The 27,264-nt window shown below is 43.0% G+C and overlaps 1 protein-coding gene across 1 annotated transcript; it reads left to right on the top strand.

Moving 5' to 3' along the window:
* The first annotated feature begins 773 nt into the window (after nucleotides 1–773).
* On the top strand, nucleotides 774–25,378 carry LOC121535200 (protein SMG7). The gene is made up of 21 exons (XM_041842020.2): nucleotides 774–939; nucleotides 2,706–2,737; nucleotides 8,302–8,419; nucleotides 11,919–12,051; nucleotides 12,302–12,473; nucleotides 12,601–12,672; nucleotides 12,849–12,999; nucleotides 15,708–15,843; nucleotides 17,733–17,895; nucleotides 18,241–18,400; nucleotides 18,594–18,664; nucleotides 18,786–18,846; nucleotides 18,972–19,091; nucleotides 20,706–21,123; nucleotides 21,323–21,461; nucleotides 21,624–21,763; nucleotides 21,981–22,247; nucleotides 22,479–22,850; nucleotides 23,979–24,128; nucleotides 24,843–24,929; nucleotides 25,223–25,378. The coding sequence occupies exons 1-21, from the start codon at nucleotides 914–916 to the stop codon at nucleotides 25,295–25,297; spliced, it is 3,063 nt and encodes a 1,020-aa protein (XP_041697954.2). The 5' UTR covers nucleotides 774–913; the 3' UTR covers nucleotides 25,298–25,378.
* Nucleotides 25,379–27,264: the final 1,886 nt, after the last annotated feature.

Genomic DNA, 27,264 nt, shown 5'->3' with positions numbered 1-27,264 from the left:
TATTATTGTAGATCAGTGTGTGACCGCGAAGCATGCCCACTGGCTTGCTTGAAACAAAGCTGGCAAACCATACCGTGTGCGGCTCATCAACGCGCAAATTACAACCAGAGAAGGATGAGAAAGCGAAACATTCCACTCGCTCATTTTATCTGGTTCATATTGAGTCAATGAACTAAGCAGGTCAGACCCAGCTGCCACCCCTTAAGCAGACCTTCTTCTGCTTTTCTTCTTCTTCGATGAGGTTTAACGGCGGTTGGCATCCAATAAATGTTGCATTACCGCCACCTACTAGACTGGAGTACAACTCCCTTATACTTTGCTTGAAAAAATAAAAAAATTAATACCCTACCATCTAACACTACACTCACAAAAAATTAAATAATAATAACAATAATAACACCACCCTACTCTAAATCGATTTAGTCCTACCTCAGGTCAACAACCTGAAAGGATGGGACACCACCACTTAACACACCCTGTAACTCTTCTGAAGTCTCGCACACCCAAATACCTCTCTGCAGCTGCCACCACAACCTCCATTTTCTGTGCCTTACGTTCCATCACTGCAGTACAGTTGATAATCATTGCTATAAATGCTAAAAAATAAAATCTTACTGAAACATATACCACTTGTTGGCCTATCCCTCTGTACTGGTACAGATCAACTACTCACACCACTCCTCTCAGGATCCCTCCCCCTTGACCCATCCTTAAGCAGACCCGAACTGTGACAACTTTTTCAATGGTAAAACGTGTGAGTGGGACGTCTTATTTTATCCCCTATCCTTGCCACAGCACCCTCTATCTTCGTGTGTACACTGGGCCGGTGGCTCTGCTAGTGACGAACAATATGGCGCCGGGAGTACCTCTTGCTTCTGGACCAATCGTTGTCTAAAGACCCCTATCGGGCAGGATGAACCTCTGCGGCCAATACTTACGGTAAATGTGAAATTAATGTATTTAAAAAAACATTTTTGAAATGGTGTTGTTTCTTACCTAGTGCTTCAAATCGTATTTGTGCTATCGCCGTAAGTTGGCATGCTAGCTTAGTTAGCTAGCAACGCACAACAAGAAGCCAAGCTGAGCATGTTCGAAAAGTGTGACTGAGGGCCAGTTATTTTACTAGGTATCTAACTATAGAGAGCTATGGCTGTTTGTTACCACTAGCTAATGTATACAGTTAACTAGGATGACTAGTTAGCTTTAACTTACTAGCTAAACTAGTTCGATACGATAACAGGTTTGCGAACCATACTAACCACTGTGGGTATTTTCCTAGCGAAATAAAAAGCTAACGTTTGTCATGTGTCGTGAACAAAATGAATTGGTAGCTAACTAGCTAGATAATTTACTAGCTAACTACATAACTAACTAACTAGTTCTCGAGCGCGTTAACTAACTCGCCTAATAATGGCAAACCATAGCTTACCCAGCGCCCCTGCTCTTGTTTGGTAGCTAACATTAGTTAGCCTGCTGTGCTGGGCATGTCGTTTCTAGTTGAGTTAATAATGGATGTCTGACTGAGTCCGGATATCTACCATTAGTTCAATGTGCTAACAAACACATTTTAAAGAGGTTTCGCCCATTCGTGATTTCTGGAAGCAAGCTACTATTTCCAGCAAGTCACTGCAGTGAACCTTTCTGTCCACATTACTTGCTAACAATATTCAAAACATGGCTAGCTAAATGGGCCTTGGCATTAGTAAAACGTTAGGTTACGTTAGCTACCTTCCCAGCTGAGTGTTATTGGATTAACCATGCAGGGATGTTTTAAATCAAACAAGTAAAGTCATTAAGCCAAATATAACCAAAGGTGCACCTTCTCTAGTCTATGGTATAGCTAACGTTGTTATCCAGCGACTGGTGACAATCGTTGGCTATTGCTAGATGAAATTTGGTAAACATGCATTCCAGTTAGGCCTGTTTGAGCGCGAGCTTGCTAGATTGACACTTCACTGTGCATGTGTAACGAAATGAAACCAATCATTTGCTGTTTTAATGAACGTATGCAGCTACTTCGTTATATCAGAGGGGAATAGCGAATATATGGTTGTTGCTCATATTGGGATGTCATAACAAATCGTGATTTGGCAAGCAAACGAACAGAAATACTGCACCCGCCACACTAGTAGGGCGAGCCCTGTCTATTTTTCTTCTTATTTTCTAGCCCGACCATTGAGCTACATTATGGAATATATCAGGATAACAACGACAGTAACGTCAATATATGGCCAATATTGATTATTTGACGAGATGCCAGTAATAATGTCTAATTTGAAAGCACAGCAATCCAATAAAGCTGTGTTTGAGTCTATTGACGCAATGGAATACCCTATAGTGAGAAGTAGGCTATTGCATAAGAGGACAATTTATATTTCCTGGCAAATTGTGCTCAGTTTCCCTTCAAATTCATAGTTGCTGTAGTTTTTAGCCTATCTCTTTCCAGCATGTCAAAAGAATACAATCTCCTGTTAAATGTTTTATTAAATTGAGGAGTCAGTGGCAGAGGACTCAAACACCCTGTCTTTAATCCCCTTTAGTTTTTATTTGTTCATCTTTTTAAATGTGCAATACAATACTTTGTTTATACTACTGATCTTAATTCCCTGTGGTTTATGCAAGGCATCAAGGTAGGCTGTCTCTCTGTGGGTCTGTATTGATTTACTTAGCTCGGCTTCTTCTGTTATTTGTTTATACCCGAGCAGGCAGGCAGAGGCCCTGAAGGCTGACATGACAGGTATGTTTCACACCTCACCTTTGGGGTTCCTCCTTTGTTTTAACCCACAACCCCTTATTATTAGATGCTATGCATTGCAGACAATATTATTTTTGCTGATATTATGGTCTCTTATTCATTTGGAAATTTCTGATCTTTGTTTTTCCTTTTCTGTAATGTTTTGGAAGTTGATAATTCCCAGACCTGGGACAGACATTGCATATTCATTTTTGATGACAGCTTTGCACACTCTTGACATTCTCTCAACCCAGCTTCACCTGGAATGCGCGACAGCGCCATAAATACTGTTGATGTTCTGTGGTGGTCGCTGCAGCAGGGAGCATATAGTTGATTTGATTAAAACACATAGGATTGTTTAAATATGGAAAAATACACATTTTCAAATTTGGACCAATCGATTGGTCGAAAGAACAGACGACTCGGTCAACCAATATTTTTTTGTTGTTGGGGACAGCCCTAATATCTATGAATAGGCCTAGTTTCACTTGGTTGAAAATCAAATGTTGGGGGTCTATTTGATGAAGGATGTTTTGCCCTTAGAAATATAATCTCATTGTAGTGGTTTAGCCTACTTGATAATGAGAGATGTAATGGCGCTGGAATGTATAGTGGCTCCAGACCAATTCAGCTATTTTTTTTTTTTTTTGCGTTGATCTGACAAATTCTGCTTTTTTTATGTAACTTTTTTTCCTATTACTGAAAATAGCTTCTGTACATCAGAACAGCGATCACTAACCTCAATTTGGATTACTTCAACTAGTCGGTTGCACAGGACATACGGCTCACCCCAGACCAGGCCCTAATCCCCAACACTCGGTAGAGAAAGAGACTGCGATAGAGAGGCCGACGTTCGGGCACCCTGATGAAGCTACGTGGCGAGTAAATAAACCCCCTCCACCCTTTGTTCTATTGGTGAATGTACGTCACTGGAGATCAAACTGGACGAGCTCCATACGAGACAATACTATCAATGGGACCTGAAGAACTGTAATATCCTATGCTGGCACAAAGAACACACTCAACGAGCTGTATAGGGTCAGAAGAAAACAAGAAAATGCTCATCCAGAGGTGGTGCTCCTAGTGGCCGGTGATTTTAATGCAGGAAAACTAAAATCCATCTTACCTAATTTTTACCAGCATGTCACCTGTGCAACTAGAGGCGCAAAAACTCTAGATCACATTTACTCCACACACAGAGACGCATACAAAGCTCTCCCGCGCCCTCCATTTGGCAAATCTGACCATTACTCTATCCTCCTGATTCCTGCTTACAAGTAAAAACTCAAACAGGAATTACCAGTGACCCGCTCATTAGCGGATGCTAAGCTACAGGACTGTTTCGCTAGCACAGACTGGAATATGTTCCGGAACTCATTTGATGGCATTGAGGAGTTTACCCCATCAGTCACCAGCTTCATTAATAAGTGCAATAAGCCGTCCCCACAATGACCGTACGTACATTCCCCAACCAGAAACCTTAGATTACAGGCAACATCTGCACTAAGCTAAAGGCTAGAGCTGCCGCTTTCAAGGAGTGGTCCACTAACCCAGACGCTTATAAGAAATCCTGCTACGCCCATCAAACAGGCAAAGCATCAATACAGGACTAAGATCGAATCCTACTAAACTGGCTCTGGCACTCGTCAAATGTGGCAGGGCTCGCAAACTATCACGGATTACAAAGGGAAACCCAACCGCTAGCTGCCCAGTGACGTGAGCCTACCAGACGAGCTAAATGCCTTCTATGCTCGTTTCGAGGCAAGCAACGCTGAGCCATGCCTGAGAGCACCAGCTGTTATGGATGACTGTGACCACGCTCTCCGTAGCTGATGTGAGTAAGACCTTTTTTAAACAGGTCAACATTCACAAGGCCGCAGGGCCAGATGTATTACCAAGACGCGTACTCGGAGCATGCGCTGACCAGCTGGCAAGTGTCTTCACTGGCATTTTCAACCTCTCCCTGACCCAGTCTGTAATACCAGTTTCAAGCAGACCACCATACTCTCTGTGCCCAAGAACATTAAGGCAACCTGTCTAATTGACTATCGCCCCGTAGCACTCAGTGAAATGCTTTGAAAGGCTGGTCATGGCTCACATCAACACCATCATCCCAGACACCTTGGACCCACTCCAATTCGCATACCGCCCCAACAGATTCATAGATGACGCAATCTCTATTGCACTCCACCCTGCCCTGTCCCATTTGGACAAAAGGAACACCTACTAGGGTTGGGAGATATTACGATATATTTGGAAATCAACGATGTTTGACAGGTATCGTCAATGGCGACGGCATCCTTATGTGACAGATGATAGTTTATATATATTTGTATTTTTTACAGGCGATAGTTAAAACAATTTTAACATGTCTGGAGTCGGGTGACATGCCAAATGACCTACCTATTCCTATTTGCCTTTTTCAATAAATATGTGGTAGGTAAGTAGACTACTTAGCCTACTATTAACATAATACAAGTGTAGGCCTACAATGTAGATTGTAGACAGAGTGGAAAGTGGCAAAAGCTGTGCATAATGTCAGAACATTTCTCTCGCTCACCTGCCCAATGTCAGATGATCATTTGCCTTTTGCAGCGGACACTCAGTTGTCTGGCTTGCAATGAAGAACCATTCAGACTATTTTTATTTTCATTATATGTTAACCTATCTAAAGGTTTCTGGCAAGGAACACAAGCATGTTCACCTTTTCTGGCTTTAATAGACTGCGGAGTGGGGTAACAATATTGCCTACTGAAAACGCATTCAGACGGAACGCTTTTTACACAGATGCATTTGACGGCGATGTTGGCCAAGAGTGGAAAGCGACCCTCATTCCCTCTCCACCATGCCAGTGGGTCATCATCTCCTCTGATTACATCTTCGAGTAGGTAGGATGTGAGTTCTGCGCTGGCCCGCTGTTGCGCGCTGAGTGTGACTGTTTGCTTAGCTTTCCCAAGAAGACTGCCCAGTGATGTCTTCTATGGTGAACATGCGCACTTGATCTCAGTTGAAATTGTCCAAAATCACCATTGAAAGGGTCTCTTATCACACTGTTGGCCTACAATGTTTGGTTCCAAATCACCATTCCAAGTTATCGGTACCACATATCACCATATGATAGGTTTATATTTATTTATTTATTTGCACACAAGGAAATACAATATTGTTAACATGATTTCCACATTGTAGTCTAATGATTAGACTCTGATCAGATCGTTTACTGCGTTGCTAACTCGCTCCAGCCCCGGGTAAAAGATGTATGATACAATCGTATATCAACAATGTTTGGACAGGTCGATGGGACGAGTTGTCATTCCAGACATCGTCCAACCCTATCACCTACGTGAGAATGCTGCTTTTGAACCCTGGAACTGAACACCTTAGTGATGCGTGGGTTGACCCGCAGTCCCCGCAGTTATATCCATGGATGCAAAAAGGACATGTCTCTGTATTGTTAAGTTTAATTCAATAAGAGAATAACTGCGAAATGGAAAGTTGAAAATAAGGAGAAGAGAGGGCCAGAAAAGTAATGTTTGTGAAAGATTTTGGTGAAGTGGTAAAAGAGGATGATAGCAGTGCCGGCTATGTTATGTGTGATGGTTGAGAGGCGCTATACAAATTTGACAGTCACAAAACGGGGATTTCAAATAGACCCATGCCACATCAAGGGAACTCTAGCCTACTGTTCAGATGGTTAAATGGAAACTGAAGGTCTATAACCTTTCACATAGCCTTAATATTAACTCCTGCAGAATTAAGCATTTCTTTCAGTAAAATGATGAATCATTACTGTATGCAGGCACAATTTTGACTCGTGTGGAGACATGATTTCTTTCAGCATTTTGAGAGAATGCGAATGCAGTTAGATACTGCCTGTAGAGTTGCTATCTTTATCAGCATCAAAAGCTGATAGTATTTTTCAACCAGATAAAATATGCATCCAAGCCAAACTGAAATCTTATCAGAAACATATTGTCTTGTTTTCACAGCTTTCTATTTCCTTACAAAAGGTCAAACTGATTTTGCACAGAAAATTGTAGTTTAAATTTTTTTGTTATTTGCATTTTCTCGCCGGTCGCTAAACATCTTTGCTCCACGAAAGAAGCAGAGATGATGGAGGGAACTTTACAAAAGTTAACTAGATTAAAGCATAAATTCTGTTGATTTATGAGTTTAGTAGGTTGGGTTCTAGTACGAGCGTCAGATTTTCCCTTTATCACATAAAGTTGGGCGATTGCGGCTAGGTTATTAGCAATTGTGGGCAGGTGCGGGTGAACAAACAGCTGACCCGCACATCACTAGAACAACACCTGCTTCAACTGGATTCTGGACTTCCTGTCGGGACGGCCCCAGGTGGTGAGGGTAGGCAACAACACATCCGCCACGCTGACTCTCAACACGGGAGCCCCTCGGGTGCATGCTTAGTCCCCTCCTGTACTCCCTGTTCACCCATGACTGCGTGGCCGCACACGACTCCAACACCGTCATTAAGTTTGCCGACGACACAACGGTGGTAGGCCTGACCACTGACGACGATAAAACGGCCTATTGGGAGGAGGTCAGAGACCTGGCAGTGTGGTACCAGGATAACAACCTCTCCCTCAACGTCAGCAAGACAAATGAGCTGATCGTGGACTACAGGAAATGGAGGGCCGAGCACGCCCCCATTCACATCAGCGGGGCTGTAGTGGAGCGGGGCGAGAGCTTCATGTTCCTCGATGTCCTCATCGCTAAAGATCTATCATGGTCCAAACACACCAACACAGTCGCGAAGAGGGCACGACAACTCCTCTTCCCCCTCAGGAGGCTGAAAAGATTTGTCATGGGCCCTCAGAATGGGCCTTGAGGCTCAGATCCTCAAGTTCTACAGCTGCACAATTGAGCATCTTGACTGGCTGCATCACCGCTTGGTATGGCAACTGCTTGGCATCCGACCGCAAGGCGCTACAAAGGGTAGTGCGTACAGCCCAGTACATCACTGGGGCCGCACTCCTTGCCATCCAGGTCCTCTATAGCAGGCGGTGTCAGACTCCAGCCACCGAAGTCAGGCTGTTCTATCTGCTACCGCATGGCAAGCGGAACGGATGCATCAAGTCTGGAACCAACAGGACACTGAACAGCTTCTATCCACAAGCCATAAGACTGCTAAATAGTTCGTTGGGGTAGCTATTTGGTTAACTATCTAACTATTTGCATTGACACTTTTTGCCAAAACTTTTTTGACTCATCACATACACTGCTGCTACTGTTTACTATCTGTCACTTTATTCCTATTTATATGTACACACTGTATCTACCTCAATTACTTTGTACCCCTGCACATAGACTCGGTACTGGTACCCCTTGTATATAGCCAAGTTATCGTTACTGATTGTGTATCTTTTGTTACGTGTTTTACTTTTCTATTATTTTATTTCTCTGCAACAGGTCTGGACTAGCATTTCACTACTAGTCCACACCTGTTGTTTACGAAGCACGTGACGAATAAAATGTGATTTGATTTAATCCATTAGAAGTGTATAAAAGATAAGTGAGAGGAGTGCCCATAATGTCCTCCTTTCCCCTAGATTCTAAGCTTGGTGCAGCAGAGGTCTGGACTTCAAGGCAGGCTCTTCAGGACTTGTACCAGAAGATGCTGGTGACTGACCTGGAGTATGCGTTGGACAAGAAAGTGGAGCAAGATCTGTAAGCCCCAGTCTACTTTAAATTGGTTATGTAATGAAACCGATTAGGCAGCCTACTACTATCGCTACTCTTGCTAGGTCTAGGGATCTTAACCTCCCTTCCTAACAATAAGATGGTCCTAATTTTATAACGGAAAAAAATGTTTTGGTGTCTTCTTTCTGAAATTCATCTCGAAGGTCACTGAAGTATGTTGTGTTACGTATTCCTGTTGAGTCATTTGACCCATTTGCCCTTACATCAAAACCCTCTTTAGTCCAGTAGTTATCACTCTAGTTGAATGACCGTATAACTGGATTTTACATTTGTAAGATTGCAAGACGACTGTAAAGAAAGTAGATTAGTAATAACCAGAAGTGTGGACTCAAGTCACAATTTGGACTTGAGTCACAAATTTGATGACTTGAGACTACTTGATATAAAATAACTTAACATCGTACACAACATTGACTTGAGACCAATGTTCCCTCTAACCTGTGCGCAGCTCACCCGGGACTGCTGCGCGAAGAAATATCAGCCCCCGCAGATGAGCACGAGATTGAACTTCACTAAACTTTTCTAGAGTTTTCCCTGTTAACACTATAAACATTTCCCTTTACTGTTGGAATTCTGATCGAATCAACGCAATATTAGCCACTTTCAAGGCAACATACCGAAAAAATACGAGCTATGCAAAACTATTGACAGGCATGACTCAGGCCCGTACTCTACACAGACCAGTGCGCCATAACCAATCAGTGCTGCAGTAGGCCTATATGCAAATTGACCATTGCCATACAGTGCATTCGGAAAGTATTCAGACCCTTTCCCTTTTTCCACATTTTGTTACGTTACAGCCTTATTCTAAAATGGATTAAATAAAAACAATGTCCTCATCAATCTACACACAATATCCCATAATGACAAAGTGAAAACAGTATTTTTTTGTGTGTGCAAATTTATTAAAAATAAAAACAGAAATACCTTATTTACATAATTATTCAGACCCTTTGCTATGAGACTCAAAATTGAGCTCAGGTGCATCCTGTTTCCATTGATTATCCTTGAGATGTTTCTACAACTTGGAGTCCACTTGTGGTAAATTCAATTAATTGGACATGATTTGGAAAGGCACACACCTGTCTAATATAAGGTCCCACAGTTGACAGTGCATGTCAGAGCAAAATGCAAGCCATGAGGTCGAAGGAATTGTCCGTAGAGCTGCGAGACAGGATTGTGTCGGCACAGATCTGGGAAAGGGTACCAAAACATTTCTACAGCATTGAAGGTCCCCAAGAACACAGTGGCCTCCATCATTCTTAAATGGAAGATGTTTGGAACCACCAAGACTCTTCCTACAGCTGGCCGCCCGGCCAAACTGCGCAATCGGGGGAGAAGGGCCTTGGTCATGGAGTTGACCAAGAACCTGATGGTCACTCTGACAGAGCTCCAGAGTTCCTCTGTGGAGATGGGAGAACCTTCCAGAAGGACAACAATCTCTGCAGCACTCCACCAATCAGGCCTTTATGGTAGAGTGGCCAGACGGAAGCCACTCCTCAGTAAATGGAACATGACAGCCCGCTTGGCACCTAAAGGACTCTGACCATGAGAAACAAGATTCTCTGGTCGTATGAAACCAATATTGAACTCTTTGGCCTGAATGCCAAGGGTCTGGAGGAAACCTGGCACCATCCCTACTGTGAAGCATGGTGGTGGCAGCCTCATGCTGTGGCGATGTTTTTCAGGGCAGGGACTGGGAGACTAATCAGGATCTAGGGAAAGCTGAACAGAGCAAAGTACAGAGATCCTTGATGAAAACCTGCTCCAGAGCGCTCAGGACCTCAGACTGGGGCGAAGGTTCACCTTCCAACAGGACAACGCAGGAGTGGCTTTGGGACAAGTCTCTGAATGTCCTTGAGTGGCCCAGCCAGAGCCCGGACTTGAAACCCGATCGAACATCTCTGGAGAGACCTGAAAATAGCTGTAATAGTGATGCTCCCCATCCAACCTGACAGAGCTTGAGAGGATCTGCAGAGAAGAATGGGAGAAACTCCCCAAATACAGGTGTGCCAAGCTTGTAGCATCATACCCAAGAAGACTCTAGGCTGTAAGGCTGCCAAAGGTGCTTCAACAAAGTACTGAGTAAACGGTCTGAATACTTATGTAATATTTATGTTTTTATTTATTTATACATTTCTAAAATTTCTAAAAACCTGTTTTTGCTTTGTCATTGTGGGGTATTGTGTGTAGATTGATGAGTGAAAAAAACAAATTAATCAATTTTAGAATAAGGCTGTAACGTAACAAAATGTAGAAAAAGTCAAGTGGTCTGAGTACTTTCTGAATGGACTGTACATACCATTTTTATTTTATATTTATACCTTTGCGTATTTTATCAGGTTTCTAGCGTAGGCCTACGGTATTGCATCAAATTATTGTCTAAAAAACCTCTAATTTTCAGTACCAAAAAATTGCAAGTCTTGATTGTTGACCAATGACCATTCATCAGCGTTAGCGTGCAAAGGCGAGTGCGCATATCCAGATTAGTCTCCAGAAAGCATTTGTTTTATTTTCTCTGGTTTTGCTTGTCAAAAACAGAGGAGGCCTACGTTTGTATTATCCATTTAAACGTTATATAAAAGTTAGCAATCCACTACAGACACTTCTTTGCCAGAACAGTAACGTTAGGCTACCTGCCAATTTCATTGATCATTTTCATATAGCCAGGTGGCTACTGGCTATGTCTGAAGATAGTTGTAACATTGCACTGCCTTCAATATAATGGGATGAATATGTTACATTCTGGTGAATTTATTAAGATATTGTTGAGGAAGAAAGGGGCTACCCGGGGGAGGGGTCAAAGTTTGAGAATCACTGAGCTAGCGAACAGATTGCTGATTTGCTGTACAGCTATAAGATCGAGTGCAGTGGTATTGTCAGATGGTAAGGAGAGAGGATTGCCATAAATATGCAGCTCGAAAAATTGTTTGCTGATCAAGAATGTTAAATGTTTACTTTGCAGCCTCTCCAGAAATGGGTCATCAAGCAACAATTACTACTAGCATAGGCCTACTGGTCTTGTGGTATGGAATTGCTTGAAATGGATTTACTTATGCATTTGGAATTTGTTGTTAAAATTATTACATAATCAAAATATTTTGTAGACAATAATGAAAAGGGCTGTCTGGTAGCCTCAATAAATAGCCCAATATTTGTATTTTAACAAGTCATTGCATGTATATATATTTATTTTACTTGACTTGACTTGAAAAAACTTGTGACTGGACTTGACTTGCTCTACTTGGGACTCAACTTGAGACTTGGACCTTGTGACTTAAGACTTGCTTGTGACTCGAATGATAGTGACTTGGTCCCACCTCTGGTAATAAATGTGGAGTGAGTCAATTTGCTCTCAAGCACAATACAACTATTGTATTGTTGGAATTAGATGGATTACCATCAGCCGTTTGATTAAACTCTGAAACAAGAAAGTATACTTTGATTTTCTCACCTCATTTTTCAGCTGGAACCATGCTTTTAAGAATCAAATAACAACACTACAGAGTCAAGCCAAGAACAGAGCCAACCCCAATAGAAGTGAGGTGCAGGCCAATCTGTCCCTGTTTCTCGAGGCAGCTAGTGGATTTTACACACAAGTAAGTTGCAACTAGAATATAGCCTAACGTTTTTGAAAAATCTTAGGTTTTGGCCAAACCTTATTTTCCAGCTCGGCAGATATAGGTCTAGAATGTATTAAGCAAGCAGTTAATCATATTGACATAAGTATGTTCATCAGAAATTCAAATGATGCTTGAAATGATGTTTGAATCTCTCAAACGTCGAAATGACGGATAAAGCAAAACGCATCAACTATTAGTAACTTGACTTGATCCTTTCCTCTAACAGTTACTTCAGGAGCTGTGTACTGTGTTCAACGTGGACTTGCCATGCCGTGTGAAATCATCTCAGCTTGGAATTATCAGCAATAAACAGACCAACCCCAGCACCATTGTAAAACCCCAACCCAGCTCTTGCTCTTATATCTGCCAGCATTGTCTTGTCCACCTTGGAGACATTGGTGAGTGTTTTCGCACTCTCACTACAAAATAATATCACTGGGCAGATCATTTTGAGGTCAATATTTTTATCAGGCACCCAAGCAGTGCTTTGAGCGGTTTTGCTTATCTGCTTTCCCCCCCTTCAAGCACGATATCGTAACCAAACCAGCCAGGCAGAGTCCTATTACAGACACGCTGCTCAACTTGTCCCCTCAAATGGTAAGTACTTACAAAAGTTTTCATGTACAGTATTTGTTTACCTGTACACAGAGCATCAATGTACTTCTTTGCAACTTCCAAAACTTCACCTGACAAGAAAATAATTTCAGGATATTAAATCTTCTGTCAACCTGTTAATTTCACTGATGTCCCAATGTCTCTCTCCTCTCCAACAGGTCAGCCTTACAATCAGCTGGCCATCCTGGCCTCCTCTAAAGGGGACCACCTCACAACGATATTCTACTACTGCAGGAGCATCGCCGTCAAGTTCCCATTCCCTGCAGCCTCCACCAACCTGCAGAAAGCTCTCGCTAAAGCTATTGAAAGGTATTGTTGAGTGTGTTTATTGTAGCCTAATTTCAACCGCTCTTTTCAAAAGGTGTTATGCTTAGCTGTATCTATTTTCCCACATTTATCAAACATCATTTGGGAAGGGACTAATGAGCAGTTTGATTTCCTTCTTAACAGGTGTTGATGTCACCCAGCTGGTTTAGAGTAGGGATGAGCATTTGGAATGTTTTGACTGTTCGAGTACTCGCAGAATGTTTTTCAGAGCACTCGAATTAAAATAAAAAGATCTAGTTTTAGAATACAAGGCCCACACTCTGAAAAAATGTGCGCAGTTATCTATATTCCAACAGTGCGCAACAATGCTTAATTTATCATAACAATTACAGATAACAAATCCTAATTGCTAAATTGCCCCATTATATATTCATTAAATAAAACAACTAGTGCCATTTAAAGGAAAACTCCACCCAAAAACAATATTTTGGTATTTGTTTCATTAGTCCGTTGTTGATATAGTCCCAACATGTTTTGTATGTCACCAATCAAGTTTTCAAGATATGTAACTTTCAAAATGCAGAATTCTGTATTTTGAAAGTCGCATATATCTTGAAAACTTGATTGCTAACATGCAAAACATTTACAACCAACTGGTTGTATTATATCATGGAACACAATCTTCAAAAAGGCAGTAACCTCAGCAGTGGTGCTTGCTTGTAGAAGCCTATGGCTGTGCAATGGCAATACCTTGTGTTAATTTAGCATACAAAACGGTCTTATTTCCCGAGCCCTTATCACAGTCAAGATACACCTATGTTATAGTAAAAAATATAACCAAATATTTTTCGAGGTTAAAAAAAGTTGCCAGTGTGAAGTGTTGCACATCTCGTGTCTGGAACAGTTCTTAAAAGAGTGATCATTTGAAATGAGTTGATATACCATTTTCTCAGGGTTACAAACCAAAATCAGTCTTTTCGATATACAGACGTTCGATTTAGTTTATTCTGCCTGTTCTTTTGAATTTTCTAAATGGATTAACAATTCCATGTTGAACACTGTATGGTGATAAATTACGGCCATGACATCAGTTTGGCGAGTAGGCCTAGCCTTAATGATTCTGATGAAAATACGCTCTGTCTTTATCAAACTGTTTTTGCATATTTTCAGTGTGGAACCTGTATATGTTTAGGGGGGTACTACCAGTTAGCAAAGTATCCTAAGCAAAAACAAAACTGCAGCTCGTTGTTGGAACACATAGTTTCCTACATCAATCAACCAGTCCATTTTGAATTTGTGATAAAACTAACGTCATTTGGCAAGAAATGTAGCTTGTGTATCCCATCAGTTAGATACGTTTTCATAGGCATTTATTTCTGCAAGACTAACGGGAGCTTGTGCGTGCACTTGGCACGCGTGTGTAGAGGGAGTGGTCGGAACGCAATTGAGTGAGGGAGACACTGAGGGGAAAGGGAATTTAGGGAGAAGAACTGTGTGATGATTGTTTATTTTTTGTTGTGCCCCGCACATGCACACACACAAATGGAACACTATAGTCAAAGCAAATTAACGTTGTCGTCAAGACATTTGGGCAGCCACAGCACATTCCACCAAATAGTTTTACAGTATTAGATTTTTTAAAAATCTCTGGGTAATCTCTACGGGATCGGTGTCCCGTATACGGGATGGTTGAACTAACGTGCGCTAATGTGATTAGCATGACTGTAAGTAACAGCAAACTTTCCAGGACATAGACATGTCTTATATTGGCAGAAAGCTTAAAATCTTGTTAATCTAACTGCACTGTCCAATTTACAGTAGCAGTAGCTATTACAGTGAAAAAATACCATGCTATTGTTTGAGGAGAGTGCACAACAACAGAACTTATCACGGCAACTGGTTTGATACATTCACCTCTGAAGGTAAATAATGTACTTACATTCAGTAATCTTGCTCTGATTTGTCATCCTAAGGGCCCCAGAGTTAAAATGTAGCATAGTTTTGTTTGATAAAAACCATATTTATATTCAAATGTAGGAACTGGATTCTACAGTTTGAACCCCTGCTGTCTCTGGCTCCACACCCACCTGCCCGGCCATCTAGATGTGTATAAGCTAATGATCCATCATGTATGACATTCCTGGGAGTGTGCAAACTTACATTTTGTATTACTGTATCATTTGTATGTTCTCTATAGTTATGTACTTGAAAATGTATCAATTGACCAATTCGGCACATTTGGGCAGACTTGATACAAATTAGTCCAGCATTGCAATGCTTCACTGGATCAATCTGAAACTTTGCACACACACTGCTGCCATCTAGAGGCCAAAATCTAAATTGAGCCTAAACTGCAATATTATATTGTGGCCTTTCTCTTGTATTTCAAAGATGATGAAAAAATAGAAAACACATGTTCTTTTGTTTGTATTGTCTTTCACCAGATCCAATGTGTTATATTCTCCTACATTAATTTCATATTTCCACAAACTTCAATGTTTCCTTTCAAATGGTATCAAGAATATGCATATCCTTGCTTCAGGTCCTGAGCTACAGGTAGTTAGATTTGGGTATGTCATTTTAGGCGAAAAATGGAAAAAAAGGGTCAGATCCTTAAGAGGTTAAAGATCGAGTTTTGACGTCTGTTCGAGTACTCGATTACTCATGCCCATCCCTAGTTTACAGTGTGTAGACTTTAGAAAGAGTTGAACTTGTTGTATACATGCTTAATCCCAGTCTGTTATCTTCAGCCGCGATGAGATCAAAACAAAGTGGAGTGTATCAGATTTCATCAAGGCCTTCATCAAGTTCCACGGTCACGTTTACCTGAGCAAGAGTTTGGAGAAGCTCAACAACCTGAGGGAGAAGCTGGAAGAGCAGTTTCAGGTAAAGATTTAAAGTAAAAAGTAAAGTTTAAATCCTTGCATACTTTGTGAAGGTGAACTAAGAATCGAGCAGTCTTGGATATGTCCTTCTCTGAGTCTTTGCAGTACTGCACTAAACAAGCTATGGGCTGGTTTCCCAGACACTGATTAAGCCTAGTCCTGGACTACAAAGCATTATCAATGGAGAATCTACATTGAAATAGCTTTTTAGTCCAGGACTAGGCTTAAACAGTGTCTGAACCTACCCCAATTCCATACAGTGGGGGAAAAAAGTATTTAGTCAGCCACCAATTGTGCAAGTTCTCCCACTTAAAAAGATGAGAGAGGCCTGTAATTTTCATCATAGGTACACGTCAACTATAACAGACAAATTGAGAAAAGAAATCCAGAAAATCACGTTGTAGGATTTTTAATGAATTTATTTGCAAATTATGGTGGAAAATAAGTATTTGGTCAATAACAAAAGTTTCTCAATACTTTGTTATATACCCTTTGTTGGCAATGACACAGGTCAAACATTTTCTGTAAGTCTTCACAAGGTTTTCACACACTGTTGCTGGTATTTTGGCCCATTCCTCCATGCAGATCTCCTCTAGAGCAGTGATGTTTTGGGGCTGTCGCTGGGCAACACGGACTTTCAGCTCCCTCCAAAGATTTTCTATGGGGTTGAGATCTGGAGACTGGCTAGGCCACTCCAGGACCTTGAAATGCTTCTTACGAAGCCACTCCTTCGTTGCCCGGCGGTGTGTTTGGGATCATTGTCATGCTGAAAGACCCAGCCACGTTTCATCTTCAATGCCCTTGCTGATGGAAGGAGGTTTTCACTCAAAATCTCACGATACATGGCCCCATTCATTCTTTCCTTTACACGGATCAGTCGACCTGGTCCCTTTGCAGAAAAACAGCCCCAAAGCATGATGTTTCCACCCCCATGCTTCACAGTAGGTATGGTGTTCTTTGGATGCAACTCAGCATTCTTTGTCCTCCAAACACGACGAGTTGAGTTTTTACCAAAAAGTTATATTTTGGTTTCATCTGACCATATGACATTCTCCCAATCCTCTTCTGGATCATCCAAATGCACTCTAGCAAACTTCAGACGGGCCTGGCTTAAGCAGGGGGACACGTCTGGCACTGCAGGATTTGAGTCCCTGGCGGCGTAGTGTGTTACTGATGGTAGGCTTTGTTACTTTGGTCCCAGCTCTCTGCAGGTCATTCACTAGGTCCCCCCGTGTGGTTCTGTGATTTTTGCTCACCGTTCTTGTGATCATTTTGACCCCACGGGGTGGGATCTTGCGTGGAGCCCCAGATCGAGGGAGATTATCAGTGGTCTTGTATGTCTTCCATTTCCTAATAATTGCTCCCACAGTTGATTTCTTCAAACCAAGCTGCTTACCTATTGCAGATTCAGTCTTCCCAGCCTGGTGCAGGTCTACAATTTTGTTTCTGGTGTCCTTTGACAGCTCTTTGGTCTTGGCCATAGTGGAGTTTGGAGTGTGACTGTTTGAGGTTGTGGACAGGTGTCTTTTATACTGATAACAAGTTCAAACAGGTGCCATTAATACAGGTAACGAGTGGAGGACAGAGGAGCCTCTTAAAGAAGAAGTTACAGGTCTGTGAGAGCCAGAAATCTTGTTTGTTTGTAGGTGACCAAATACTTATTTTCCACCATAATTTGCAAATAAATTCATTAAAAATCCTACAATGTGATTTTCTGGATTTTTATTTCTCATTTTGTCTGTCATAGTTGACGTGTACCTATGATGAAAATTACAGGCCTCTCTCATATTTTTAAGTGGGAGAACTTGCACAATTGGTGGCTGACTAAATACTTTTTTTCCCCACTCTATATAAAAATAGCTTAAATGTTTATTTTTTATTTTTTTGCAGAGGCTGATTCTACAGAAAGCCTTCAGCTCCCAGCAGCTGGTCCACATCACGATTATTAACCTGTTTGAGCTGCACCAACTGAGGGACTTTGGCAACGAAGCAGACAACCTGAGCTTCAGCTCCGACGATCAAATCGGCTGGTTCCAACTTCTCGGCCTCTTCAGTATGTCCCCAACTCCAATTGTCTCTCAATATGCATAAGACAATTCACCTTGTGGTTGACATGCCTGTTCGTGGTTATGCAGTTTTTAGTTTGTGTTACTTTCTATATTTAAATATCTGGAAGTACTGATAATGGATTTGACAACATCCATCTTAGATTTAATTGTATCAACTGCAGGGTGCTTTCTCAAGGCCCCACTAGCAGGTTATCTCAAGAACGCTTTCCCCAACCTCATACTCTTTCAGATGTCACCACTCTTTGTCGAATTAGCATGACAGAATTTGAATTATTCAAGGAGCCAGGTTACTTGTGGTGGTATTTTATTGCCCTCTTCCTTTCACACAGTGTCATTTCTGGGTATCATGTGTAGCCAAGCATTACTGAATAAGAACCGAGGAGAGGAGATCATGGGAGAATGTCCACTGCCGGCCATCAAGGTGTCTCTGGACTGGCTCAAACTGCGATCCACAGTTTTTCAGGACAGTGCTGTGGACAAACGACAGTAGTATGTTTTTCTCTTTCAATGTCAACGTTTGCCCTCCAGGTGTCATGTTTTAGTTTAATATATTCTGCTTGTCTGGTGTTGTTTACTCATTTTGGACCCTTTCTTTTAGATTTTAGCAATAGCAGAAATACTTTTGAATGTGTTTTTGTATTGTCTGCATTTTAGTTAAGATTTTGCTCTTATTTTACCTCAGTGTTTGGCCTTGGCTGGTGTCCATTCTGAACAGTTTCCAACCGAAGGAAGATGATGTTTCCTGTGCATCAAGTAATGCCCATTTGAAATCTCTGCTTTGATACTCTGCTCATTCTTGGTTAGAGCTCTAATTTTGTGGATGAACTCTAATTTTTTGATTGTCTCTATATAATGTCCCTTATTTGTTTTCCAGTGACTCCACTTCCAGAAGAGTTTGAACTGCAGGGGTTTCTGGCTCTCCGGCCAGCTCTACGGTACATACAGTACTTACCCTTTTTGTCTCAGCCTGTCTTCCATATAGACTGTGTGGTTGTGTGCATAGCATGTTCCATGTTCTCTTGTATGAACCCTGGTCTGTTTTGGTATACCCCTTTCCCAGGACCCTTGACTTCACTAAAGGCCACCAGGGCGTTGCTGTGGACAAGGAAGGTCTGCCAGTCCATGCCCGTCACCAGAGGCTCATCAGCCTGGGGAAATGGGTGGCAGACAACCAGCCAGGGTGAGTCTTCAACTATCTACCCACTGTTTTAAAGACTTATGAACTACCACATCCGTACCACCAATATAAAAGTTTCTATCTTTGAAAAATGGCATGCTTTTCAAAGATGCGACAGAGTCTCTCTCTACCTTCGCACTGCTGTTTTACTACTGACTTATTAGGCATTTTCACACTGCACCTTAGCCCTGGGCAAAGGGAGATTTTAGCCCAGAGCCAAGCGAGTGTTCACACTTGCACATTCTAAAGTGGGCTAGCACTGACCTTAGGCCAGGGCTAGCTGGCCCTGCTCCGGAGCAGGGTTAGCACCGACTTTTCGGGGCTAGCCCCAGAAACACGGTGCCAAAATAGCCAGTGTGAAACGGGGTCAAGAACAACGCATAGAGTTTTCACTGTCCAATCACAAAAGCTGCACTTCCACATAATTTGCATATGCCTGTGATGCGTTCTGCACAGTATTTTAATAAGTAAATGTATACTATTTCATCCTCATCTGAGGACAAAAACCTGACAAAATAATTTAGTGAAAAAACATTGGTTGCTATGGCTAACAAAAATGGTTGCTATGCAGGCTGGCTAACGTCTGCTCACTTAGCTACTGTTACACGACTCCAGGATTTTTGGAGTCGACTCCGACTCCTGTGGTTGGAGTCGTAGGGGTCGACTATTGCTCGACTACCAAAATGCGCTGAAACGGATGCGTACACACCACCTCATTATTGCAGAGTCCTACTAGGAAGACATTTGCCTTCTAGAGGACTGACATGAGCATGATCTTGCCCATTTGCTCAGCAACTTAGCCTATATAGCCTATAAAATGCCTATTTTGTTTGAATATACAAGGTGATGTGTAGGAACTAGTATACTTTAATATACTTTTGGTGAATTTACGAGGCATCGCTAGACAAGACATTGCGAGATGCAGGTAACCAAGATATGCGCACTGTTTCCGACCGTCTGCCTGCCCCGATCCTCTCTCCCTCGCTGTCTCGCCTGCTCTTTGTCTTTGCTATGAAAAACGCTGGTGTGTGTTCGGTCTTCGGTCTGTTGCGTGTAGAATAGCTTAGCCTACTTTAGTGAACTTTCACGAGACATTGCCTACATCTTTTGATTATCGATGCACAGTTCTGACTGTCTGCATGGTGACCAACATGCCTAGTGCCTACCTATGCCTGGCTGTGCCCCTCCCATCTCTCCCTCCCACGCTAGCTCGCTCTTTCTTTGCTGTGAATGATGCGAGAGTTTGTTCTCGAAGTAGACTGGCAAGTAGTTTCCTCCATTGCAAAAATACTGAATCTTAGGAGTCGATTCCTAGGGAAATTGACGCTTGACAACCAGAAATGGGAGTCGATGCCGGGAGTCGACGAGCAAGGAGTCGAGGATTCGACTCCCAACCACTAGTTAACAAATGCTTGTGTGAACACAGGATAAGCTAGCCCAGGGCCAGTCTTAGCCTGGGGCTAAGATAGCCCAGGACTAAGAACAATGCAGTGTGAAAAGGCCTATTATGAACTAAACTACCACGTGCCAATATATCAGTAGTTTCCATCTTACTTTGAATAGCCTACAAGATGCAACATTATGTGACAATGCCTGTGGGTGTGCTGTGTATTCCAGGCTGATTCAGTACAAATTCAGCGATGGTCTGCTGTTGTTCATCACTGACATTGAGGAGCTGGACATCGAGGAGCCCCAGGAGAAGGATGCCCCGGTGCTCCAGGAGTCCTCCAATGGAGAGCAGACCCCCAACGAGGGCAACATGGGCCTGAAGTCAGTCCTGTCCAATGGCAAGACCCAGAACAGCGTGTTGGAGATCTGCGAGAGACCCGTGGTGACCTTCAAGGAGAACATCAAGCCCCAGGAGCAGAGCAGGGAGCCCAGCCGCAACCAGCACCAGAAGGAGGCAGGGAAGGAACGGAGGGACTTCGGCAAAGGCAACGGAGTGCTGGGAAAAGGAGAGCAAAAGAGGGACGGCAAGAGGAAGAGTGAAGTGAAGAAGAACAGCCATGAGAAGGCTGCAGACGCAGGGAAACAGGTCAAACTAATGCATTGTTTTTCTTTCTAAAGTTGGGATCTATCCTGTGATTGTATGTATGTGTGCGTCCGAAATGGCACCCTATTCCCTATATAGTGCATCACTTTTGACCAGAGCCCTATGGGATCCATTTAGGACGCAGACATGTTTACTGGGGTTTTTGCTACCTTACTGACCCAGAGTTTGTGTCTTGGTGCAGGTGAAAGCCCAGCTGGAGATGAGGACACCAGTGTCTGAGGCCAGAAAGACTCCAGTCCCTCAGACCCAGACTACCTGCTCCTCCCAGTTCATCCCTATCCACCACCCGGGAGCCTTCCCTCCTCTGCCCAGCCGACCAGGTACCAGCACCACCTCTCACAGTGATCATAATACCTAGATTGAACAGTTTTAGATCTAAGAGTAGCGAATAACCCTCTTATGTTTTATGTGTAAACTGTTCGCAGTTCAATTGTATTCTGCCATGTAAATTCATTAAACTAACTTGATCTTGAACTTTTCAGGTTTCCCCCCTCCGGCCTATGTGATCCCTCCTCCCGTGGCATTCTCCATGAACCCCGGCTTCACCTTCTCTACGGGCATGTCTGTCTCCGGGCCGTTCCTACAGCCGGCCTCCCAGCCCCAGCAGCCTGGCGCCCAGCAGGTAAAGGGAGAGATTCTGCTCAACTCTAAGGGCAAGATTCCCAGACACAGATTAAACCTAATCCTGCACTCAAAAGCATTTTCAGTGGAGAATCTGTAGGTTGAATCTGTCTGGGAAACCGGCCATATATCCCCTTGTGTAAACAAATGAAAGTGTGATTGGAACCAAAAAACAATCACACAAAAAAATGATTGACCACTTTTTTTATTGGACCCAGCAGGTCCAAGTCCAGGCCGGGAAGCCGTCGCACATTCCATACAGCCAGCAGAGGCCAGCAGGGCCGGGGGCCATGAACCAGGGGCCCCCCCAGGGCCAACAGGGTCCTCCCCAGCAGCAGCCCTCCCAGGCCCAGCAGGCCATGCAGCAGTCGGTGCAGCTCCAGGCTCTGGCCCAACAACAACAACAGCAGCAGCAGTCGCCCACCAAGCCTGTGCAGCCAGTACAGCTGGGCAAAAGCCCACCTCACCATCCAGGGATGCATCAGGTAAATTATAGATCACAATAGTTCTGGACTGGAAAGAGACAGCATCGTTCAGTCTCTTGATAGGAACATTTGTTATTTACAGGAGTGATATTGTTCTACTGTAAAGTGTGTTGTGATTTTAAATGCACTTCAAAGAAATGCATGAGCTTGTCTATTATAGAGGCAGCTATGCTGTTTTGCATTGCAAAGGGAGATGTATGACAGGTGTCCCGTTTTCCTGCTGACCAACAGTACATGCAGGTTGACCAGGCTGGCCAGATGTGGGGCCAGCACCAGGGCCAGCCCACCATGCAGAAGATGCAGGCCATGCAGGTGCCCGTCAAGCAGCCCTACTACGGCATGCCACCCCAGGACCCCCTGAAGCTCTTCGAGCAACACCCCATGCAAACGGCTGGGCAGATGCCCATGCAGCCACCACAGCAGCAGAACAGCTTGGACAAGAAGATGAAGTACCCGGATGTGAAAATGCAGGATTTTTACTGGGAGCCTCCCTACCGCATGGGGGATAACAGACAGATGGTGGGGGAGAGGATGGGCATAAGGCCGCCCCCAGGGGTCTTCCACCCAGACCAGGACAACTCACCCAGAGGACCTCCCTTTGAGGTGAGTGTTGTTGAACTCCTCAACCATAGATATAGAACACTAGATAGATGATATACTAGGCTGATATATTGTCTATGTCCTCAACCACCTAGACCTAGAACTGTGAATGAGGGAATAGAGAGTTTAAGGAGAAGAGCTGGGTTGTAGATGGCTGGGGCTGTAGATAGATGGGGTTCTTTTTATGCTCTTTATTTTCTATTTCTTTATTTTTCCCTCTTGTTCTTCCTAACACTTCTTTAGTGCATTTGCAATTGGATATGTATGGTATTTAATTGTCACATGTTATTGGAATGTTTCTGTAGGTATCTTGACTCTAAATGTAAGCAAACCTATTGGATGGGAGTCCATTGGGTCTGTGACTCCCTCCCTCAGAGAAACATATAAAAATTATGTTTGAAGTCCTGGGGTTTGTGGCAGATACTGTCAGTCTATCTTTTTGTGGACTGTTGGACTAACGTATGTAGGCTTTGGAAAGTCCAGCTGTAAGTCCAAGGCTCTACCATTCCTTACTGGACCCCATGATAGATGAAGTCAACAATGTAGGATTATAAGATCTGTTATTGGACTGAGCAAACTTGTTGTTTGATAGAGTAGCCAATGGGGAGCCATGTTGTTCTTATGTTATGCATTACATAATGCTCTGCCATCACATTGACTTGGCACTAGAGGAGGTTCCTCCCACCTTCTGTTTTGGCCTCATTTCCTAATTATCAAGGTGATCGACTTGTATAGGAAGGAATTTGAATGTTGAAATAATATATGGTTGAAAGATCAGTCACCAGCCTCTGTTATATTAGTGTCAAATATTTTTATGCTTGTAACAACTCCAACTGGAATGTATGGGCTTATGTGGCATAACCATGCCTTTGGTAACCTAGCGTGAGGACAGGGCTTGGTTTAAAGTCTTCTATATCTTTGGGAAACTAGGCCTATCTTTTTACTACCTTTACGGGCTTCTCTTTACTACCTTTACGGGCTTCTCTTTACTACCTTTACGGGCTTCTCTTTACTACCTTTACGGGCTTTATCTTTGAAAAACGTATCCCTTTGCCAACCTATTTCTTACTGGCTTACCTTTGTTTTCTTTTCTTTTTTTCTCCCCTCCTTTTTGCTTCATTCTCTCACTAGGACAACAAGAGCTCCCCTCTTCTGCCTCCAGACCTTTTAAAAAGTCTATCAAATTTTGAGGAGGAGGAAGAGCTGCTCTTTACTAAGCCTCATGGTTTCTACCAGGCCTTGGCGAGTCCTCTTAGCACTGCTCCAGGACGAAACATATTTGTATGTAGTCTACTTTGCTTAACTTAATCCTCCTGGCTTAACAGCATGTTAAACATCAGGTCCCGTATTCAGAAAGTGTGCTGATCAGTTTGACCTTTTTAGATCATAATGAGTAAGATTACATGGACAGGGGTGGACCTGATCCTAGATCAGCCCTCCTACTCTGAGACACTTTATGAATACAGGCCCAGGTTCACCTTCACATAGTCTGTGATGTGTGTAGAATACATGAGTGGTAGGGAGATATGGCTCATTAAAATACTGTAAGGCTCATACTTTGAATAAGAGGGCAGTATATGTAAATATGTTTTCCAGGCTATTGTTGATAGAATTGGTTGGTGTTGTTCCTTATTCTATGTTAACAGAAGTCAACCCAATATTTCGACCTGTCAGAACAGTCATTGTGCTTTTGGAAGATGAGGCTAAACGTTGTGTATGTTGCATGTTGTAGGCTATGCCTACATTGTACACTATAAGAGAAACAGACAGTTTGCACATGATCAGGTTGAACATATACTGTAACTGGGATTAAATTATACATTTTCCAACATATTGCGTAAATTCCATCCCTATCAGTATTCATAGCAAACATACAAACACCTGCAGCGTCGACTAGGGAAAATGTGCAGATGGAATAAATATGACATTTATCAGAAGGCGATTACTAAACACAACTTTCTATCTGATACCGTTTTCCCCAACCTTTTCCTGTAGTTGACAAATCAGTCCAGAATGGAGAGTGGTCCTGAAGTGATGGGCCAGTCGTCTTCTCTCATGCACTTATCTGGGTTCCCAATTCAGGTCAGTATTTATGCATGGAAAAATCCACTCTTCAAAGGCCTGCCGCCAGACTTGTTTTGACTGCTGTGTGCGGGAAGGAATGTAGACTGCATCTCACAGGCAGTGGTTTGATTAAGGCTACTCTGTGAGCCCTTTGTTGCTGCAGACTCACAGAGCGTCTATAATGATGTTTGCTCATAAATCCCAGTTGCGTTTTATATGCCATGTTTAATGTTGTAAACCAAAGGGGTATGACTGACATTTGATAATATGTCAGTCATAAAGCTGTGTTTTCTTGGTATATATATTTTTAGGAGAGTTCCTATCAAAACAACAGCATTTTCAGCCAGGCGTATGGGAAAAACATGGCTGCCAACCCCAAAGCCTGATGCTCCCATGCTGCACCAGGAACCTTCTCTGTACTCCCTGTTTGAAGGAACTCCATGGTCCCCGTCCCTTCCCGCCAGCTCAGGTACCTGCCTCCTCTCCTCTTCCCCGTTTTTCACACCAAACTGACCATAAACATCACAACAGCTCCCCTGTTAATGTTAAATAACACGCTTAGCATCTGAAAGGGTTGATATTTCAATATAATCACAATGAAAACCATTTAATAAAGGCAGACATTCTCAGTTAGAAATTAGGACATTATATTTATTTCATTATAATTACATAATTATATTTCTCCATTTCCATAACAGACCACTCTACACCAGCAAGCCAGTCCCCCCACTCTTCCAACCCAAGCAGTTTACCCTCTTCTCCACCCACACACAACCACGGCTCTATCCCCTTCTCTAACTTCGGCCCCATAGGAACACCCGACAGCCGAGACAGGAGGATGGTCGACCGCTGGAAGGTGGAAAAGACGGGTTAGTCAACCTCTTAAATCTAAATATATAAATTCTAACCCGCCCCTCTACCACTTATACCCACTGAATTATTTGAATGTCATATTAATGTTAGTATTGATTTATTTTCATTTTCGTATAACGACTTTTCTAGACATTTTGTGAAGTTATTGCTAAATCATGGTGTTTTATATAATGAAAACTTCTGTTTTTGTCCAGGAGCTGTGAGTGGGTTTGGTTTGGACTACCTGCCTGCTGTGTCATCCTCTTCAGATCATCGAGCCCCTGAGAACAGCTGGCACCAGGGGAATGCCCCTAGCAGCTCCTGGGCGGCCCAGGAGTCGCCCATGGAAGACTCCTCCACTGTGCTCCTTGACAGCCTGAAGGTACCACGCGATACGATACACACAAACAGAATTGCATGCAATGTAACTTTGATTGCCACTAATATTACAATAGTATTGGAACTACTTGATACTAGTTTAGATGTGTAAGGTTTAGCTACTGTTAGTTACACTAGACTAGTTGACTAGGATGATGGATCATCAGGTGCATTGAGATACAGTATTCTTCTATCTATCTCTGTGCTCCCCAGTCCATTTGGTCCAGCTCCATGATGCAGCCGGGGCCGTCGGCCCTGGAGCAGCTCCTCATGCAGCAGAAGCAGAAGCAGCAGAGGGGCCACGGCACCATGAACCCTCCACACTGAAGGGCCTGCAGTCAGAAGCACTTGTGTGAAGAAGTAAGAAGTAAAAAAAAAACGAGCTCCAAATCGGAATTACCGGCATATGGAGGCTGGGGAAGGTGAAACGACGTCCCAACAGGCTCAAAACACCCCTCGGCTGACGAGGAGGAACGGTGCAAGTCTACTCTCCCCTCTTTCTCTCTGTGCCTCCCATGGCAACGAGGGCGTGCAAGCACCTCCTACTCCACCTCGCTGCTGAGCACGAAGCTGCTGCGGGGTCCAACTTGTAGGATTCTTACATTGAGGAAACTGAAAACCTCTGACAGCCAGTCACCATGCTCACCTCCTGAGTGTGGGAATAAACTACCATCCTTCAGTCCATCTCACTTGGATTCCATGTATCTGGTCTCCTCTGAAAGCTCCTTGCGCTGCTCTTGGTGTGGATTTACTACCACTCTGTCTTGACTTGCCTACTGTACAAGAAAGGAGAATAAAGGTGGTGCAGGGTGTTTTGGGAAGGCAAGGTGGGCCTAAAAACAGTAGACGAGGTGGTGGAAAAAAGAAAGACTGATCTTACTGAATTCTTGACTAAATTGTATTTATCTTGGACTAAGAAAGAGGAAGACGAGGGACTCTATGTAGCTGGGTAATGAATTAATGAATGAAGGAGTTGTTACAGCTATATTGCCACAGTTGTTAAAACGTGGGGGGGAAAGCGTGCCTATCCTTATGTGCACAGAATCGTTTGAAAATACCGAAGCAGGTTATGCTATAGATGGGAATTTTCCAGTTTGCTGATTGGACTGCAGATCGTTGCTTT

Source organism: Coregonus clupeaformis, chromosome 21 (genome assembly GCF_020615455.1).
Source record: "Coregonus clupeaformis isolate EN_2021a chromosome 21, ASM2061545v1, whole genome shotgun sequence".
In the NCBI taxonomy this organism is placed as follows: domain Eukaryota; kingdom Metazoa; phylum Chordata; class Actinopteri; order Salmoniformes; family Salmonidae; genus Coregonus; species Coregonus clupeaformis.
Note: the sequence above shows the minus strand (reverse complement) of the source record. Positions and strands in the feature narration are given on the sequence as shown.